This window comes from Anser anser (genome assembly GCF_964211835.1).
Source record: "Anser anser genome assembly, chromosome: 8".
In the NCBI taxonomy this organism is placed as follows: Eukaryota; Metazoa; Chordata; class Aves; order Anseriformes; family Anatidae; genus Anser; species Anser anser.
The window spans coordinates 5,502,755-5,522,769 of record NC_139728.1 but is presented as its reverse complement, the minus strand read 5'-3'; the positions used below and the strand labels follow the sequence as shown (position 1 = coordinate 5,522,769).

Sequence of the window (20,015 nt, the reverse complement as noted above, 5' to 3'; positions counted from 1 at the left end):
ACAGCATCATATGACAAAGAAGGGACCTAAGAAGTTATTTCAGATGCTAGAAATGTAAAACACACAGGCTGCAGTTCCCCATCAGCCGAGACTGCCCTGACTGCAGGATGGCTTGGTCCTGGCCTTCCTCCTCATCCCAACTGCACAGTCCTGTCTAATTCAGCTTTTGATGTTGTCATTTCAGTACACTGACAGAAAAAAAAAAAAAAAAAAACCACAACCCAGTCAGAAAAAGTGAATGTTTTCTGCTGGCTGAGCTACTGACATGGCTCAGAGCAGACTCCAGTGGAGAGCCAGCTTCAGCGCAGAGGAGGAGTGGGACTGAGGCAGTGAGCAGTTACAGTGTCTGAGGTTGCCATGGAATCACAGTCATGGTGCCAAAATCAGTCTTTTTGTGAGGGAAAATGAAGCGTATAGATTTTCTTTGTGGCAGAACATATTTTGAAAGGCTGCTGGATAAAATTTTGAATGCATACTTTTCTTTTAAGATAAATATAAACATTACTTCCATGATTTAATAGTTTTTGCAGGATCTTAAATGCCGTTTAAAGCAGATAAGTTATTTAGCTAATGTGTAGTTTTATTAAACACCAAAAAACAGGAATTTACGAGAAACTATTTTGAATAATTGTAATATATAATTACAGAAAATGCTTCTGTACATTGTAAGCTAACAATATTTTTCTTAAATTGACATGAATATTCTTCCTACAAATATTCTTCAGAAACATTTCTAAGCATACTGTATATAAACTATAAAAGCTCTAAACAAATATTTTGAAAATTAATGATTTGAAAAAGAGAGTTTGGGAGTGTTCTTTTAAAATTCAGTGAACAAAATTCAGAACATGAAAGGGTTTAATTCAGCTTGTTTTGAAGTTTGGCTTCTTTACAAGCATTTTACATACAAAAGCATGTGTATTTATGTATATGTCTTTGTTGTTCTGGTCCTGAGAAGTGCCTGGATCACAAATCACTGAATTATGAAAGCCTATTCTGGATTAAAACAGCTAGTCTATTACAGACCTTCTCTGTGAACACGAACAACAACAAAAAATCTGTTTTAACTAGAAACAGAGAAAATCTTTGTAATTAGTGTTTTAGTAGTGAATATATTTGTTCTATTTATTAAGTCATGTCTGTCACAAAATCTCCATTATCCACTCCTAGTGCATATTGCAGTTCAGGCACAGTTTGAAAATTTCAGGCTAAGCAACTGAAGAGAGAGATGTGTGACAAGTGAGTGTTACTTGCTGCAGTCACTCAATTTTTATTTTGTTGCTAAAATCAAAACTAAAAATGAGAACCTTCTAATAATGACATCTACTTGAAGTACATTAGGAGACACGTATGCTAACACTACTCTGTGGCCATTTGCATAATAGAAATTCCTTTTTGACTTTTTGTGTCTCTCTGCATTGCATCTAGTTAAAGGTAATAACATAGTATGCTCCTTCTCATTAATAAAGTAATGCTTCAAGAGGAGAATTACACCTTACTTTCTCCTTTGTCTTAAAAAACAAATCTCCTTTGTTGACCCAGGACAAGAAGTCTGGCTGCCCTTTTGTAACATGGCTTTTGATGTATTCCTACTAAGTTAATGTCTCTTGCTTTATAGATTGGAAAGTCCAACTTATACACCACCTCACCAACTGCATACACCCCAGCAGCCTTATTCATCTGTCCCAGGTAATAATTTACAAGTGGGTAGAAAGGGTAATGAGGCAAGGTGTCATCTTCTGAGTGCATTGCTATGTTGTTTATATTTCTTCAAACCTTGTTCAAGCAGAAGTTACTGGGACAGATTGACATGAAAGGCTAGTGAATGAGTTCTGTGATCCACAAAACATATAAATGGGAAGCTTGTGTTTGTACCTCTGGTACATGTTGTTAGTTTTTTTTAATTTGAATTCTGTTTTCATTATGTGGAATATGGGTTTCAACAATTATTTGTAGTGTATTTAGTAGTACTTGTAGTATATTTTAATCAATAGTAAATTCTCTGAGGGATATAGTATATATACAGGATGAAACTAATGGACTCAATTGTTCTAGTTCTATTCTGAATATAAAAGCTTTTTTTTTTTGCCATTGCAGTGTTCTGAGTAGTGAAACAAACTAATTTGTTGAAGCAACCGAATATAATGTTAAAATGATTTTTCATAGCAGTTACCTTGGATTCTATTTTAATTTCACTTAGGAGTCATCAGAAGGTCCACATCAATGTCTTATGTAGATGGATATGTGGGGACATGGCCAAAAGAAAAAAGGCAAGTAGTCCTATCATAAGAGCTGCTTAAAAAATGATAATGTATTGGTCATAAAGAGTAGTAAACTCTCCATTGTGGTTTGAATTTCCAAAATCTTGTAACAACTTGCAGAAGTAGAAAAACAAAGGGAAAACTGCATCACGGATTCAGAACTAAGTAATAGGAAAAAAACTTCAGAAATAAACCATCAGTCTTTTACATTGAGATGAGGTATTCTTGCATTAAATATTTGAATTATTGGCATTAAATATGTTTACACTTACCTATTGCAATTAACCAAATGAGGTAAGAGTCACATGGCTAAAGAGCTCACTAATATCAAAAATTGTATTACTGTATGTAAGAATAATCAGGCTGGATGTTTTGTTTTTTTCAGTTAGACCCATCATAAACTCTCAATGTGTAGGATGTAAATTGTCTTTTAAATTGTCTTAAGAGTTAGAGTGAAGGATTATTCAGCAAATCTAAATTGTCTTTTCATACTTGTCTTCTTATCTAGCATGGCAATTCCTATATTCCTAAAGTGCCCAGGACTTATCCCAAACTACTAAAAAGCATTGACTGGCTCTGAAGAAAACACACACAATAAAATAGAATATAACATTTTTAATTACTTTATTTGCATATTAATCTAGTCAAAATACAATACATAACAGTCCGTTTAATACTACAGCGTTAAAGTAATTGAAAACCCGAATGTGAATATATTGCTATTATTAATCATGAGCTGGTCAGTTATTTCCTTTATTCTTATCTCAATTAGGTCATCATTGCATGGAGTTTCATTTGACATTTCTTTTGACAAAGAAAAAAGCATTCCAGTACCTACTCCAAACAGAGGTATTACTAGATCTGTGAGCAATGAAGGCCTTACAGTAAACACCAACCGTGTGCCCAAGCATATTAGAAAAAATCTGTCCTTCAAACCTGTAAATGGAGAAGAGGAAAATCAAGATATCGAAGAGGAAAAGGATGTTATAACTCATAAAGACACAAAGGCCAATCAGTCTCTTACCATAAATCAAAGAAATGCCAATGAGAGCCATCACTACAGGTTTCCAAATGGAGCTTTGCAAAACAGAGCAGTTCTGGATGATTTTGGCAACCAGATTGAGACACCAACCATTGAAGAGGCTTTGCAGATAATTCATGACACTGAAAAATCTCCCAGAGTTATCCCACCAGACCAAATTACAAATGGATTCTTTCTTCACAATCAGGAAATGAGCATCTTGAATTCAAACATTAAACCAAATCAGTCTACTCCTGATATCATCACAGACACAAAAGGTGCTCTAAGTCCTGTGACTGACAATACAGAAGTAGATACTGGAATACATGTTCCTTCAGACGATATCCCAGAGACTATGGATGAGGATTCTTCTTTGAGAGATTACACTGTAAGCATGGACTCTGACATGGAAGAACCATCTAAGTTTCTTCAGGATTATGACATACGAGCTGGCAATCACAGAGATCAGTTAAGTCCCTGTCCCAGCTCAGTAAGTACCAAATCACAGGCAGGCAGCAGTGCTTCTTCGAGTTCAGGAGTTAAAATGACTAGCTTTGCAGAGCAGAAATTCAGGAAGTTGAATCACACAGATAGTAGAAGCAGTGGAAGCAGTTCTCAGAAAACCACACCAGAAGGTTCTGAGCTGAATATTCCTCATGTGGTTGCTTGGACTCACATTCCTGAGGAGGCATCTGTTCCCCAAGGAAGAGACACTACGCAGTTGCTGGCTTCAGAAATGGTGCATCTCAGGATGAAGCTGGAGGAAAAGAGGCGAGCGATTGAAGCACAGAAGAAGAAAGTTGAAGCTGCGTTCACTAAGCAGCGGCAGAAAATGGGAAGAACAGCATTTCTTAACGTTGTGAAAAAGAAAGGTGATGGAGTATCACCTCTCCGAGAAGAAGCAGCAGGAGCTGAAGATGAGAAGGTATTCACTGACAGTAATCGGTTGAAAGAAAGAGAAACTCAAAAACCAGATGAACAAACGAGTAAGACTTCAGATGTAGTAAAAGAAAACCCTGAAAATTCTCACAGCAAATGGTCAAAGTCTCCTGCTACTCCTATGGATGCTGAAAAACAGTGGAATTTAGCAAGCCCCTCAGAAGAAAATTTTAATGAAGGAGACATCTTAGAATATACAAAATCTATTGAAAAACTAAATTCTTCCTTACACTTCCTACAACAAGAAATGCAACGGCTATCCCTTCAACAGGAGATGCTGATGCAGATGAGAGAGCAACAGGCTTGGGTTATTTCTCCTCCTCAGCCTTCTCCTCAGAAGCAAATTCGGGAACTTAAGTCTTCATCAAGGCAACTGGGAGCTCCATCTCCCATTGCACCTTTCTCACAGGAATCTCCTCGTTCTACACATCAGTCTCCACAGTCATCCAACAGGAAGAATGCCTCTTTTCACATTAAAATGCAAAGGACTCCTAGGCCAAATGAATTGAAAATAACACCTCTCAATCGTACGTTGACTGCCCCACGGTCTGTGGATAGTCTTCCCCGTTTGAGAAGATTTTCTCCAAGTCAGGTTCCCATTCAGACTAGATCATTTGTTTGTTTTGGAGATGATGGTGAACATATAGGTGAACCGCAGGTAAAGGGAAATCTTTTGAAGGAAGTCAAACCTACGGAAGAGGTAGCAAAAGAGGAAGGACCAAAATTACTGAAAAAGAGTGAACAGAAGTTGGAGGAAAAGGAGATCAAACCTCTTGAATCTAATGTTTCTGAAGTATTATCTCAGCCCATCACAGAAACTGTCTGCCTCACCCCAAATGAAGATCAGCTAAGCCACCCAATTTTACCAACAGCAGCTCCCAAAACAGCTAGCTTAATTGAAGTTTCCCTATCAGATTTGAAGCCACCAGAAAAAAATGAAGTACCTGTTGAGAAATATGAAGGTGAGAGTGATAGAGAACAATTTGAGGATGACCAGAAAGTGTGTTGTGGATTCTTTTTTAAGGTAAGAGCTGCTACTCAGCTTCCTTTCAAAGGCAACTTCTTAATTCAGATACAGCGTTTCAGTGATGACTTTCCATTGAAGTCAAAGGAGATAGTTTTGCAGTCCTAAATGTGCACACATACTTTTTGCACTTGATGACTCATAAGAGTGGTCAGATTCTAGCACACTGCAATTCTGAGTGTGCTAGAGTACTCCTTTCCTTCTATAGTCATGGAAGAGTGCTTGGGGTTTTGGGGGAGAAAGATGCATGCTGAATGTAGGTTGCTTTTTAACATAAGCTTTTTAACGTAAGACCTTAATTAAATATGCTCACTTCTCACTCTCACTTCCCCATTCCACACCCAAGTTTAACTGAAAGCTTGTAAAGTACAGCCTGGGTTTTTCAAGATGGGGAATGTCTCGGAGTTGCACTTCAGAGCGCATTTTTTCCCTCTACTGGCTAGCTGAGGTAGTATAGTCTTTTGAGACTCCCTTTTGAAGTTGGCATTTGGGAACACTCCCTGTTGTCTTATTAAAGAGTTATATTCAGGCAAGCTTATAACTATAATGTACATTATTAAGAGAGACGTCTAGACACTGGAAGCTATCAAGATTTAGAATTTCCATCTTGGAGTACCCCAAAATCATGCAACAATCTTTGCTCTGCTTGTCTGGGAGCATTGCTTGGTTCTAAAAAAAACACCTGAATTGATCAGCCAAAATTACCTTTATATGATGCATAGTTATTGCTTTTTGTAATAAATTGTCTTCCTCTCCATAAACATAGAATCTTCCAAAGCTGAATGCAGGAGTTTATGCAGTGTGGAATCTGACTCTAAAGTAGAATATTTCACCTGGAAGTTTTTTCATGTGTCCAATATGTTTATATGTTTATATATATATAAATTTCATGTTTGACTTAGGAAGTAAAAATTCCTTTATGGAAACTTTTTAGTGATCTTAAGAAAAATCTTTTGAAATAAACTTATTTCCAATACATCATCTTATGTTAGGATACTGCAACCCAGTCGACAGAATTAAGTGTCTAATCACTTTGCAAAATCAGTTGATAAATGTAGAGATTTTAATAAATCGTGTCCTTTTCCTTCAAATACTGTTTCTGCTAGGATGATCAAAAGGCAGAAAATGATATGGCAATGAAACGAGCAGCATTATTGGAGAAGCGTTTGAGAAGGGAAAGAGAGACTCTGCTTCGAAAGCAGCAGCTGGAAGCAGAACTAGAACATAAGAAAGAAGAGACGAGGTAAAACTAACTACACGTCCTGATTCAACTGACCCGTAACCCTGAACAAAAAAATGACATAGCTGGAAGTGCTACTACCTAGTTAAATAATTGCATCTTAATATGCAAGGATATTTAATCCTAGAGGCAGATGTGCTGAGGAGCCCAGCTGAAGACACATGCCAGCTGGTCCCATGAAATCAGCAGGTGGCATCAGTCTGTAGCTTAGATTCAACATGAACCCTGCTGCCCTGATTGAAGCTCCTCAGACTGTTACCATGCCTTGCACTTTATATTCTGAGGGAGAGCTTATCGCTTTGGGCTTCAGTCTGCACAAGTGCACAATGGCAAGTTCCTCTTACTGATGTCTGAGAGTACTAAAGTTCTGAAAATTTAATGCCTGTGTTTTCCTTTCTGGCAATATGCTAGCTGTAACTGTTACCCTGTAAAGTTCTGACTGTTGAATGTATTTGATGGGGTTTTTTTTAGACGCAAAACAGAAGAAGAACGTCAGAAGAAGGAGGATGAACGAGCACGGCGAGAATTCATTAAGCAGGAATATATGAGAAGGAAACAGCTAAAGCTTATGGAAGAGATGGATACTGTCATAAAACCACGTTCCCTGTCAATCAAGCAGAAAAAGCCCCGTCCAAAATCCATTCATAGGGATCACATTGAATCACCTAAGACACCAGTCAAAGGTCCACCAGGTAACCGATGTTCATGTGGAAGAAGAGTCTGTTCATGCTAAAACACCAGCTTGGGTTTTGGTACTAACAAACACATGCATTTATTAGTGCCTTGTGCCAAACTGAAGTTGCACGTGACAAAACTAGAAAGCAAAATTTGCCAATAGAAATTAAAAGATGAATGTCACTTACCTGTTATGCATGCATGCATATATCAACAAACCAAAAGGTTAACTGTATTGACCCAATGGAAGCACCAATGTATGTGACAAGTTTCATACATGCCCATGTATTATTCCCAGTCACTAATCTCTTCTTGCACCTGTAGAGCTAAGAATGAATAACACTTGGCAGAAAAGAGATCAATAAATAAAATGGTCATTATAAGGTAAGAGTACTTGAGCTCCTGCTTAATACAGACAGAATTAAAATAGAAAGGTTACTTTTAAAATTCATGTTTTCATTCTGTTTTACTCACTAAGCTACTGCATGTGTCGTTATGAGCCTAGCAGCACTAATTGTATGGGAAAATGTAACGTTCTTTTAGATACCAAATGACTGCAGTAATGACTAAAAGAAGTGTTGCCAATTTACAATCAGAAAAAAATAACCAATGCTCAGTGATCCTTTTTGTTATAGCATCATATAACTGCATTTTCTCTAGCTGCTTCCCTCCATCTTCCAGCATAAAGTATTCTCTTAACATCTTTCAAGAGTCCATCCCTAAGCTTTAAATTAAGTCTCTTAAGCTCTTTTATGAGAGCTTTTTAACTTTGATTTGCATAGTGCCCATGTACCCATGTTCATGCCTCATGTTAATGCTTAGTCACAGACTATCCCAGATGGCTGCAAGTGGCTGGGTGTCCGAAAGTGTTCAGATAAAGCATGCCACATATGCATGTAGGTATATCATGTATGGGAGTAAGAGTCACATGTATAAAAGCACTTAGTAACTTTCTTATGCTGGTGTTGGGTATAATGAACAGACTCTGCTACTTGCATAGGTTTATAAGCTTTAACTTTGTTTTTATCCAGGTTCACAGCTTTATCGTGTTTTTTCAGTATCTAGTCTTTCGCTGGCATCGCTGAATACAGGGGACAATGAGAGTGTGCAGTCAGGCAAGAGAACACCAAGGTAAAGCTAAAATAAACATTTTATTTAATAAAATTTGATAATCATCTACATAAAATTAGCATTAATTTTAAAGAGGTGATGTCTATATTTTTCCTACTCCAAGAGCAGGCATGTTTTTCTGATGTGAGATATTGATTGATTCTACTGTTGAGTATTAGGGAACCAAGCCATGATAATTTTTTTCACAAATTTTACCAAGTAAACCGATTGGGTGGCTATAAATGAGATCAAAATAAAATGCTATTCACACAGCCTCTTTAATTCACCTGTTTATAGTTAAGTCTCAGCTTGTGGTTATTTTATTAAACCTGTACACTACATGCAGCTGTACAGCTTCTTTTCTTCCTTAACATAGCAACTTCTGTTCTGTTATTTCCTCTTAGCAGTAGTACAAGAAAGTATTAAGTGTTAACTGTAATTTCAGGCTTTTCTGAACACAAGAATTTATCTTGTATTAGAAATGAACTGAAAATGAACTGAGAGATAAAAATAACAGAACCTTCTTAAGTACAAAATCTATATTATAGTTCAGACAAATAAAATTATTGCTGTATAATTATTTAATTTTATTCACATAAATACTATTCTTTAATAGAAGAGAAATGCAAGAAAGGCAAACTAGTAAAAGGGGTTTAATCATGAGTATTGCATGTTACTTTATCATGTCATGTTTTCATGGCCAGTGTATGTGCCCCATCAACTCCAACATGCCTGCAGCTGTTTTCAATTGACCTTTCCATTTCCCTGATATCTTGAGAACTGACTTTCAGGTTATTACATAAAAAAACATTAATGCAGTGATCCAAGTACCCTAGTATCTCTCAACATCTCTTACAAATGATCAGCTTTATTTAAAAGGGGGATTTCTTACAGCCATACTATCTGTTGGAAGAGGCTTGATGTCACTTACATGGACAGACTTGACAGGAGGTGACCCCTATCTCTGTAGATTTAGTTGTGCTATGCTTTACTACAGCTATAATGAACAATATCTGGCTTTAGATTTATTTCAGGGGTTGGGATTTCTTTAAATATAATTCAGAACAAATTGCCGAGAGGAAAAGTGTTAGAAAAATTTTCAGTATCTTTCCAGAGCCATACTATAACCTTTTCTTCAAATCAGAATTGTCTTTCAGTGATGACACGGGGTGAATGTCAGTGATATGTTTGAAGGTCTTCTTCATGCATCACTCAGAATAGTTTATACAGAACACTAACTCAGTTATCCATGAATTTCTTCTGTTAATATTATGCATTTTAGTCTACAGTATATGATTCAAATTATTGTGTTCTACATTAATACAGTCTGCTTTCTTTTCATGTTAGAAGGTTTTTTTTTTTCTGAAAACTGTAGTGTTTTAAATAAATTTTAAAATTAATGTTTAGGTCTGAGTCAGTGGAAGGATTCTTATCTCCAAGTCGTTGTGGTAGTCGTAATGGAGAAAAAGATTGGGAGAATGCATCTACAACTTCTTCAGTCGCCTCTGCTACAGAATACACAGGTTGGTGGCAACAATATTTAGAAAAGTACCTGGCTATTAGTAGTTCTATGCATGAAAATATTTCAGTTATCTGTGTTTGGAATTTTTAAACTTATCTGGGGATCCTTCCATAGAAATGTAACTTTCACCTATCTAAAACAGGCAGTAATAATACAAGATTAAAACTTTAAATCCAAAATAAAAGTACTGACTCAGTAGCATTTGTGATAATCAGAATAAACTGCAGTCAGGCTCAGAACAGCAAATGGACCCACCAGTTACTCTGTGCATTTTAGTAGTCTCTCTGGCAAGGCAAGAAGAGTTGAAATTTAAGTTCAATTTAGAATAGATCTAAAAAAAAAAAAAAATGGAATGGGAAAATCTGCTTAGTAATGTGGATTTAAATATTCTCCACCTTTTATTTCCAAACAGATCCTTTGTTGTTTACAAAAACTTCACAGTCTGACTTGTAATCCTTTATTATATTACAAGTCAAATAATAATGGTATCTCTGTCTCTTTTCTCCAAATGCATAGTACATGATATTGCAAAGACCTTGCATCATCGTGATTGTAAAGGCTGTGTTTTTGCTCACCTCATGTCACTTTGTATGGTAAAGAGGATAATAACATTAAGTATATTAGATAAACTTTTAGGGAGATCAGGTTTGAATGATGGACCTGCATAGCTCTATCTGTGCTGGCAAATGTTTATTAATAACAAAAGAATGTCATTTTACTTTGTGAAATTTGTGATCTCTAGTCTTATTCACAAATTTGTATTTTTATGCATGCAAAAGATGAAGGGCAGAAGTGCTTCACAGCATTTCAATTAACTATTTGTTGGCTTATTGATTAACTTAGCTGATTTGTCATTCCTCCTTCACAGGACCAAAGCTGTTCAAAGAACCCAGTGCTAAATCCAATAAATATATAATTCAGAATGCCTTGGCACATTGCTGCTTGGCTGGAAAAGTAAATGAAGGTCAAAAGAAAAAGATACTGGAGGTAAGGGTATTTTTCCCCAAAAATCATAAACACACTAGTCAAACCACAGTTAAGGTACTAGAAAAGCACTCGAGCATAAATACAAATATCAAAAGGAATCTTTGTCTGAGGTTACGTCAGCTCTTAGTAAAAGGTTTGAGTAATTTGTGTGACTTGTTTCCTTTGTGGACAGAAAGGTTCTCTAGTATTGTAGAAACAATAGCTATTGCCCTGCACATGCAGCATGGGAGGCTGAATTAATTGACATGTTAACTAATAGCTACTGTCTGTTTAATGGAGAAATTTCAATATCATTTGTTCACAAACTTTGTTTCCTTACCGTGAAAAATATTCATTTTATACATATGGATCCTCAGATTGAGACCTTTAGAACTAAAGATACTTTTTTGGAAATAACAAGTGAGATATCAATACAGACTCTTTTCAGTTCAAGTAACTCAGAGCATAATAACCCCCAGAAACCTCAGGAAAGAACAGCTGTAAAGTGGTTATGCTTAACTCTAGAATGCAGTGTACATCACTTGGCTAAAACTGTACGTGTTCAGAGCACATCCCATAGAAGTTCTGTTGGGTGGAGCAGGGATCTGAAAAAGAACCTTTGCTTAATACATATCAACTGACTTCATAGTTTGACTAATCTTGAATGGATTTAGGGATGACTGAAACCCATTTCAGCACTGGACAGTCTTTTAGGCCTATCTAGACATGTTTAAATCTCCTGTTCCTAAACTTAAAGGTATTAGGCTTGCTTACTGAAATGGCTCTAAGAATCTTTATTTGGTCTACAAAAAAAATTGTTGGGATGTCTATTCTTTAGGGACAACGAGACAAGTGCAGCTAAAATTGTCTAAATAAATAAGATTTCACTTGATAAATACCCACCTTATCAAAATTCAGATGATTGAAGCTTAGCAAATTGTAATGGTTGAAAATAAGGTATTTTAATAGAAAGACGGAAGTTTCGGCTCTGATAGATTAGAAATTCAAAATGGCAGTCTGACAATTTTGAATGTTTTCTAACCATAATGCAAATTTAATGTTGTGAATCTTTCTCTTTCTTTCTTTTAAAGGAAATGGAGAAATCTGATGCCAATAATTTCTTAATCTTGTTCCGGGATTCAGGCTGCCAATTCAGATCTCTGTACACGTACTGCCCCGATACTGAAGAAATTAATAAATTAACAGGGATAGGTCCCAAATCTATCACAAAGAAAATGATAGAGGGACTGTATAAATACAACTCTGACAGGAAGCAGTTTAGCCACATACCTGCCAAAACTTTGTCTGCCAGTGTTGATGCAATTACCATTCACAGCCATTTGTGGCAAACCAAGAGACCAGTAACTCCTAAGAAACTTCTACCCACCAAGGCATAGTAGATGGGAAAATCTTGCTTCAGACAATTATGATAAACTTGCACTTCATCTTTACTGCCTATAGGAAATAGATTTCTAGTTGCCAACAAGACTCTTAGAACTTAAAACTGGACACCAAGTTCTATTATCATGTCCAACTGGAATGTAAACAGTGTTTAGGAGTGCAGAAGATATCACTTCAGTGAGTACTTATGAGTGACTATGGAAATGTCTGACTTGTGTGGAGATTTGTATGTGCTAATACAACATATGGAGTATATTTGCTCTGTATTTTGATTAGATACACTGAAGCACTGAATGTTCATATTTAGTGAATCAAACTACATTTTTTTTACATCTGTTGCCTTATATGTTTGTATTTGTGCTTGTCTTGAAATATTTTTTCTTTCTCTAAAGAAATACTTAATATCCTCAATACCATTGAACTTTGCATATTGACTCTTACAGTGAAGACTCAAATGATAAGTTAATGATATGTCACTGAAGAACATAAGAATGGGTCTGTTTTGCAAAATCCTTATTGTGTGCTGCAACAAAATTAATTCATTCTCCTAAGTATTTATAATTCCGTTTCAATTAAATAATACTGGTTTGCTTATAGACTAAACAGTAAGGGAAAAATCTTTGAATTGCATAAAGAAATATTTCCTTCAGGTGAATTATTTAGCAAGTCAGGGTGTAGTTGGATGAAGTAATTATTCCTGTTTTAATAAGTTAGCATCTGAGATGTAATGACTATGTGCGCGCTCATAATCCCATTAAAATGCAAAACAAAAAGATTTGGCAGGCCTCTAAAACAGTTTAAGCAAATATGCATTATTCTACGTTGTTGCAGATAGAGTGAGCACATAGTCAGCTACTGCTCCTCCATGGGAGGAATAGAAACTTGTGAAACACTCAGAACTAGATCCCTGATTTTTGCCTGACAGAACACTAAAAATATTCAGAAGAATCACAGAACACACTAAGTCACAGATCTTTTGGAAGCACTGTATCTAATTCCCAATGATTTTTAAGATCTAGGCCACTGTCCATTCTTCCTGCCTGCAGATCAGATTTAAAACAATTTTTCAGGGAATAGACATCTGATAAGAATTTTTGGTGTCCTAGTAAACTGTTTTCTCGACATGCTCTAACAGATGATGTCTTGTGACACTTAGCAATTCTAAATATATATGGCAAAAAAGCCTAAGTGACATTTCAATAAATTCATAATACAACCAGTTACAAAAACAAACTTTAAGCATATTTCAGTATTATTTACAAAGGGCTGCATTTTATTTCAAAACAGTGTTTGATTATTTTATAGATAACTATTCCGTTTCAGTGTTTGTTTCTCTTAATTTGCTTTTAACATAGCACTGTTCTGAAAAAAAAAAAACTACAAACTTGAAGCCTCCCCTAAGTCTGTGGCTATTTTGATAACGTACACCAGAGGATTTGTTGGGGGAAAAATCTCATTCTCAGGAAAAGACTTGAATGATTTGTGATTCTGTTCTGTTTCAGTGTTGTGACAACTACATTAACATAAGACAGTATTGTGCTATAAGTATGTAGTCCATTCTGTTTCACGGGGAGACTAAAATTAAGTTCATATTTCTCTCATTAAACTGCTTTGAGAGAAACAACGCCTCACTACTATGATGTACTCATTTACTTATATGAGATGCACCTGAATGAGATACCATTAAACAGTTTAGAACAGTACTTTTTTAAATTATTATAAAGCCTTAGGCATCAATGCATCTGCGTTATAAACATTTTCTCAAAAATGCTGTCAGTTTTACTGTAATTTATGTTCTTATATTTATGTATATTTGTTAAATCTGTAAAAGAAAAAAAGAAAAAACACTTTAAAATACATGTTTAAAATGTATGTGGCTCAAAACTATTTGTGGTTAGCTGATTCCTACTGTTTGCATGTATATCACCAGGATATGTAACTCTTATATTTCAAGTGTATACATATTGTGTATATAGGATATAAATAATATTAAAAAGGGGGAAGAGGGTTTGCACATTCTGCCTGTTAGACAGTTCCTACAAATACCATTGTAGGAACACCATGAATAACTTTATGAAATTGTCTATAGTATAGAGTGATTCAAGAAACTAGGAGGTTGGAATTAACTCTTAAACATGGCGAATGACTTCAAAAGAAGTTTTAGAATGGGAGGCTTTTTATTTCTAAAATCTGTCCTATGGTTTAACTGAAGATTTGCAACACCATAAAGACACACGCATCAGTCTAATCAAAGTGAGCTTACATACATGACAGAGGAATTATGTGAGTCATTTTAAATATGTCTGAATGTACTGCAAAATTTACATTTGTCAACAGGTTGAAGATTTGTGCAATGTCTAAAAGTAGAATGTGAATAATGCAGCTGAAGAGTTTGTTGCTCGAAGTATAAAGTTTTACTTAATATGGGAAAAGTAAAGCTATATACACTTTTCCTTTTTAAGCCTGCAAATTTTCTAATTACAGTGGATCTATGGTTGGGATCATGTTTAAAAAATAAAAAAGTTAAAAAAAAAAAAAAAAAGAAGCTTTCCATAAAGGCCAGTATTTATCACTGACCTTTTCAGAACACACTGGTGCTTTCATCAGGGGTATTATTATCGTTGCTATGACTGAATTGCCAAACTATCATCTTAGTTTTTGGAGCAAAATTTCATATTCTAACAGTCATAATAGCTACTGAAATCTTTTTTTTTTTTTTTAATTTTAGTATGACTGTTAGTTTTTATTATTTGGCTGTTTAAAGCCAAATTCAGCTATTTAATTATGATTTAATGGGCACTGTTGAAAAAAAATGTACAGTGTATTGTGTGCTTACTTGTCTACTCTATGGAGCATAGCTTCCATATTTTTTCAGATGCTGTGCTGTAAAATATTGTCATTGCTACTTATGTGGTACAGTGTAGTTTTTCCTTTCATTTAAATAAAAGCATGGCACCAAAAGTAAACTTTTTTGTTCTCTTGCTTACATCTAAACGTAAATTGAAACTATAACAAGTTCACATTCGTGTTTAAATTTTTTTTCTGATTGTATTTCAGCAACATAGAAATTTTAGGAAATAGCAAAATTTTGATTTCTCATTTTGTTTGTATTGCTGTCTTTCACATGTATTTTAGCTCTCTGATGTTACCAGACTGAAGCTGTTAAAAAATTAGGCTTCTCATTACATTCTTGAGGAGAACAAAGAGTTTTCCTGTTCTTTTTAAAAGTGAGTTTCACAATTTTAAGTCAGCTGATAAACTTCTGTACTCTGGTTAGTTGTGTGTTGAAAAAAACACAGAAACTTAATGGTCAGCATAATAGGATGGCTTCAGAAGGTAAGGTTTTCAAGATTATCAAGCCTTATCTTCACACAGACAGCTAATAAAGAATATGACTTTTTGTGAAATAACTTGTGCAGAAGTTGTGCAATCTTGAACAGAAATAGTATACAAAAAAAGAAGTTTTATTTTCCAGATATGTGAATTAGAAAGTTTTTCCATTCCAAATCTTGCCTGTTTTGTTTTTGTGGTGTTGTGCTGGATTGCAGAGCAAGGGCTTCTGTTGAAAAGGGACATGACATGGCTGCAATGTCAACAGACAGGCTGAATTGTTAGGCTAACAGGCAGATAATGAATCCGTAAATTTCAGAGGTACTCAAAGGGCAGCTTCGATAATACAGGAAATCTGATAGCAGGGCTTTTAGTAATGAATTGAAAGCTAATGTGGATGAAAATGAATAGCTTTCCTTCCACCCTTACCCCTCCAACTGGTTATTTTTTAGCCAGCTCAATCAGTTCCCGTACAGCATCAAAACAGGCTCACACAAGCAAAGAATTATGTTGGAACACAAATGGTAATTGCACCCAGTAAAGCTATTTTTTTTAGTGGTGGGTCCAGCTCAAAATTTTCAGCTAAAACCAGCCTTTGTACAGAGAGACTGGAACAGACTTTATTTTCTTTACCCATTGACAAGTAACACCATATTTGACAAACTTCTGATCACGCCCTAGTTAATTTGACTGAGCTGTGTGTCTGAATTTGTACAGCATTTGGGAATCAAAACATATGTATACTGCTGTGGGATTCAGTGTAGATTTCTGGTAGCAACAACTGCAGAATAATCATTTCAGTTACACTTAGAAACTAAGCTTTCAGATCAAGCACAACACGAAGGCAATGTACAAAATAGCTTTTTTTTTTTTTCTTCCCAATCCAGCTATACTGACCTGGCATAGATCAGTACATTAAAAAAAATAAAAAAAAATAAAAACACAGCTTTTCGAGAGCTAAACCTTTAACTACTTAAATCTTTTCAAATAGGAAATTATCATTTTTGTGACATTGTTACTACTTTAATGAACTGAACAAAGAGTTGGAAGAATTGTGGCTATAGAGATCTGCCTTTATGGCCACAGCCCCTTATGCTTGCTTTTTCATTTACCCTTCTAAGCTCTTCAAACCTGAAAATTCTACTTAAATATATATATATCTTATTCCAGATTTGGATGCCAGAAAAATTCAGTATTTTTATATGCATGGCAACTTTGTTCATTTATAAGCAACTGGTTTTAAAAGGCAAACTATACCATCACTCAGAAAAAAGGTATGAAGTGTGTTTGTGTATGCATATGTACAAATGCACAGTTAAATGCACGTATACTTTCAGACTTAGACGTTTACATGCAGATATAAAATGCACTTTATTTAGACAACCACAGCAAGGTTAAATATGGTAATAAAGTTACTCTAGCTTATTTCTTTTAGAAAGCAGCTTTGTCTGTTTTATTCAGAACGACTGGTATACGTATGAGGAGGGACGCAATACACAATACATACATTTAAGACCTCAATACAGAGCCTTTGGGAGATGGAGTTCTTACCACTAGGCTTTTTATCATTTCCTGAATTCAAGGATAACACTAATGGACTCGAGACAAAATTGCCTCTGATCAGAAAAGATAAAAACTAGGATTTCAAGAAAGGATGGTAGAACAGAGGTAAACATTTCACTGAAAAAAAACATTTAAAAGTTTCTTCAGCCTCTTATTCAGCATTACTAAACAACTGGATGTATAAAACTTTAGGATTAATGGATAATTCATTATCCATTGACGGATTTATTAAGCAAGATACTGAAAAGATTTGTTTTCATGTAAAATGTATGTATTTTTATGTCACTGTTAATCTGTTAATGGAGTTTTGCACAAAGACAAAGCTAATATAAAGCTTTCCATCAAGGCAGCTCTGCCTTATCCTTTCTACATCATCGCTGATCTAAATATCTGCATTACAAGACCTGGCAAGGCCCCACAAACCTGCAATTATTTAAATTACTTGAAGCCAGATTATCCTTTAGCTTGGTATTTTTCTTGTTTAAGCTACCTGAAACTCGAGTTGCGATGCTGACATAAGTGCCTAATTCTCCTACAGGTTATGCAAGAGTATTTTAACTTGTTTGCTGAATTGTTACCTCAAAGTTTTGGGAAACCTTTCGTGAAATGAGTGAAGACTGTTTCCAGAAGTAAAGTTTTCAACACATTTTTTTTTTTTTGCAACTTTTTACAAGATCATGCAAACATAATATAAAAAGTAAAGATCTGAATGTGTCTGTTATAATCACTAAAAATCAAGGGCCCATTTTAATGATGACAACACAAAGATGCTTTACACAAACTGCTGGATTCCGCTGGCAGATCTTGTGCAAGGTTAACACTGGAGAATAGTTCGAAGAATGTATCCGGCCGTGCTAACATTGTCTGTGGCCACCTGCGCAACATTGGCAAAATAGTCGCTTTTTTTTTTTCTGAATTGGTTCCAGAACAGACTGCAGTGCTCTGCCTTGTCACTAGGCAATGGAGAGCTCCTCCTCTACTAATCCTGATTTTCAGGCTCCCTGAAGCCCACACCCAACAGCTTTGCTATTCATGGGAGTTACCTTCTCTGCAATAACCACTTGGGAGTTCAAAGCAAGCTGAGGCCATCCCAAAGTATTCTTTCTATGCCAGAGCAAAAAGTTCTGAACGACCAGAGAACAGGGGCTTCTCTCTCCTTTACCGATAGGATGCTTCTATGTATCCTCTCCAGATATTTAAGAGTAGAATTATTGCCCTCCCAAGCTGGCACATCAAGTAATATTAACTATTCTTCATCACTCTTCCTGAAGGCAGACACTTGGTTCTTGAAATCTCTTTCCAGACTATAGGAATTTACATTCCTGTGAAAGGCCCTATATTCTGAGCAGGAGGAAAACAAAAAACAAAAAAAAAAAGAAAAAAAAAGAATTTCCTCTTCTTTTTGGGTCTATAACTTGGAAGAAACCTTACCTCTTTCTTCCATTCCAAAACTTGCCTTCCAGAGGTGAAGTCTCACAGGTTTGATCTCAGGGCCTCCAATGAACACAAAATTATTACAAAAAGATTGGTAAACCACTGTAAGTAACACTGTCGTAAAATCAAGATTAAAATTAAAAACAGATGTGCTCAGCCCTAGCTTTGTTAAACAAAGTTTAAAGGAGACTCATCTAAATGTATGTTCAGCAAAGTTATACATAAAACTTTGTTTGGACAACCGAATTAAAGTCCTCTTGTTTTTCCCCACTCCCTCCCTGATTATCATCCCTATTATATCACTTGTATGGGGAAGCAGTTTCATTTCTATAATTAAGTTTTCTATTAATCTGTGCCTCCAGATGTAACTAAGCAACAAGTGATAGCTTTATTAGCAGGAGGAAGGATTCCGTGTTTTACTAGAAAATCGAGTTTCCTGGGTGCGATGCTGGGACTTCGGCGGTGCAGAAGGAGCCAGCAGGTGCCACAGCCTCACTTCTCCGTTGCAGTCATTGCTGCGCAGCCAGGTGGCACCTTGCCTGTGTTGCTCCTCACGAGACAGACTGCAGGACATCTCTGTGCATTCCTTGTCAGAGAGAGGGAAGAACGGTATGAGGGGATTTCCCCGCTGCCCTTTGGCTGATTCTCAGCCAAACAGTTTGCAAGCAGAATCAACTCACTACTTAACATCTGCTACTTCACATTTTTAACCATCGTTGTGAGAGAGAATCCAGTTCAGCTTGTTGTCAATCCCTGACAACCTGACACATGTATACACAAACATAACTTAAATATATATATATATATATGGTCTTTGATACTTCTGTAGTCCCAAATGTTCTCTATCAGAAAATTGTCAGTCTCCATTTTGATAGGGCCTGCCAATGCACCGCTGTATATACACTGGGGTTTTGTCCACATACAGTATTGGCATCTCAGCATGACTTTTTGTATTTCATCTCACAGCTATATTTGAACACAAAGAAAGCTTATAGATGTTCACCTTGATCACTCTTAGATTCTACCATCTTCTGACAATTACAAACATGCATTACATTTAACTGAATATCAAATTATATATATTTTCATATCACATATATAATATATATACATATGATTTTTTTTTAAAGAACATGTACTTCTTTCAACCATCTCAAGCAGCAGAAAACAGGAAAACTGTCTTAACAAGATCCAATGCTGGCCTGAAATTTGGAAGCCTCTCTTGCCGTAACTAAAGGCATTGCCAACAAGCCACAAGCCTCCACCACATGAGCAAAGGAGACGTCACCGTGGCAGAAGCGATGACGGTTTGGCGATCCCAAGGGGAAGAAAGGGCATGTGTTGGGTACTTGTGCGTGGTTTTACCCAGCACAAGGGGTGTGTGAGCAGCAGGGTGGCAGTGTGCGTGTGGCGGCGTGGTTACACGCCTTTCACCTCAGCACCTCGACGGCACAGGCGGAGTTAAGGGTCCGCGCACCAACACCGGCCTTGCGAGGTGCAGGCGGGGGCCTTGGCGGCGAGGGCAGAGG

At 36.1% G+C, this 20,015-nt stretch overlaps 1 protein-coding gene and 1 long non-coding RNA gene across 5 annotated transcripts in view; one reads left to right on the top strand and one right to left on the bottom strand.

Annotated features, from left to right (window-relative positions):
- Nucleotides 1-15,120, top strand: part of CAMSAP2 (calmodulin regulated spectrin associated protein family member 2) — an 80,954-nt gene extending 65,834 nt beyond the window's left edge. For 2 of the 4 annotated variants that reach the window (XM_083846715.1, XM_083846713.1), the window contains 9 exons: nt 1,619-1,689; nt 2,201-2,270; nt 3,034-5,245; nt 6,352-6,488; nt 6,957-7,177; nt 8,219-8,291; nt 9,678-9,793; nt 10,661-10,779; nt 11,850-15,120. In XM_083846715.1, coding sequence (XP_083702841.1) covers nt 1,619-1,689; nt 2,201-2,270; nt 3,034-5,245; nt 6,352-6,488; nt 6,957-7,177; nt 8,219-8,291; nt 9,678-9,793; nt 10,661-10,779; nt 11,850-12,155 — 3,325 coding nt within the window. In that variant the 3' untranslated portion in view covers nt 12,156-15,120. Of the gene's footprint in view, nt 1-1,618; nt 1,690-2,200; nt 2,271-3,033; nt 5,246-6,351; nt 6,489-6,956; nt 7,178-8,191; nt 8,292-9,677; nt 9,794-10,660; nt 10,780-11,849 lie in introns of all 4 variants that reach the window. The other 2 variants (XM_083846714.1, XM_083846712.1) reach the window with 1 other exon arrangement.
- On the bottom strand, nt 10,121-19,883 carry LOC310903467. The gene is made up of 2 exons (XR_014587571.1): nt 19,775-19,883; nt 10,121-19,072 (listed from the first exon to the last, which is right to left on the bottom strand). It is a non-coding gene; the product is annotated as an uncharacterized lncRNA (long non-coding RNA).
- Nucleotides 19,884-20,015: the final 132 nt, after the last annotated feature.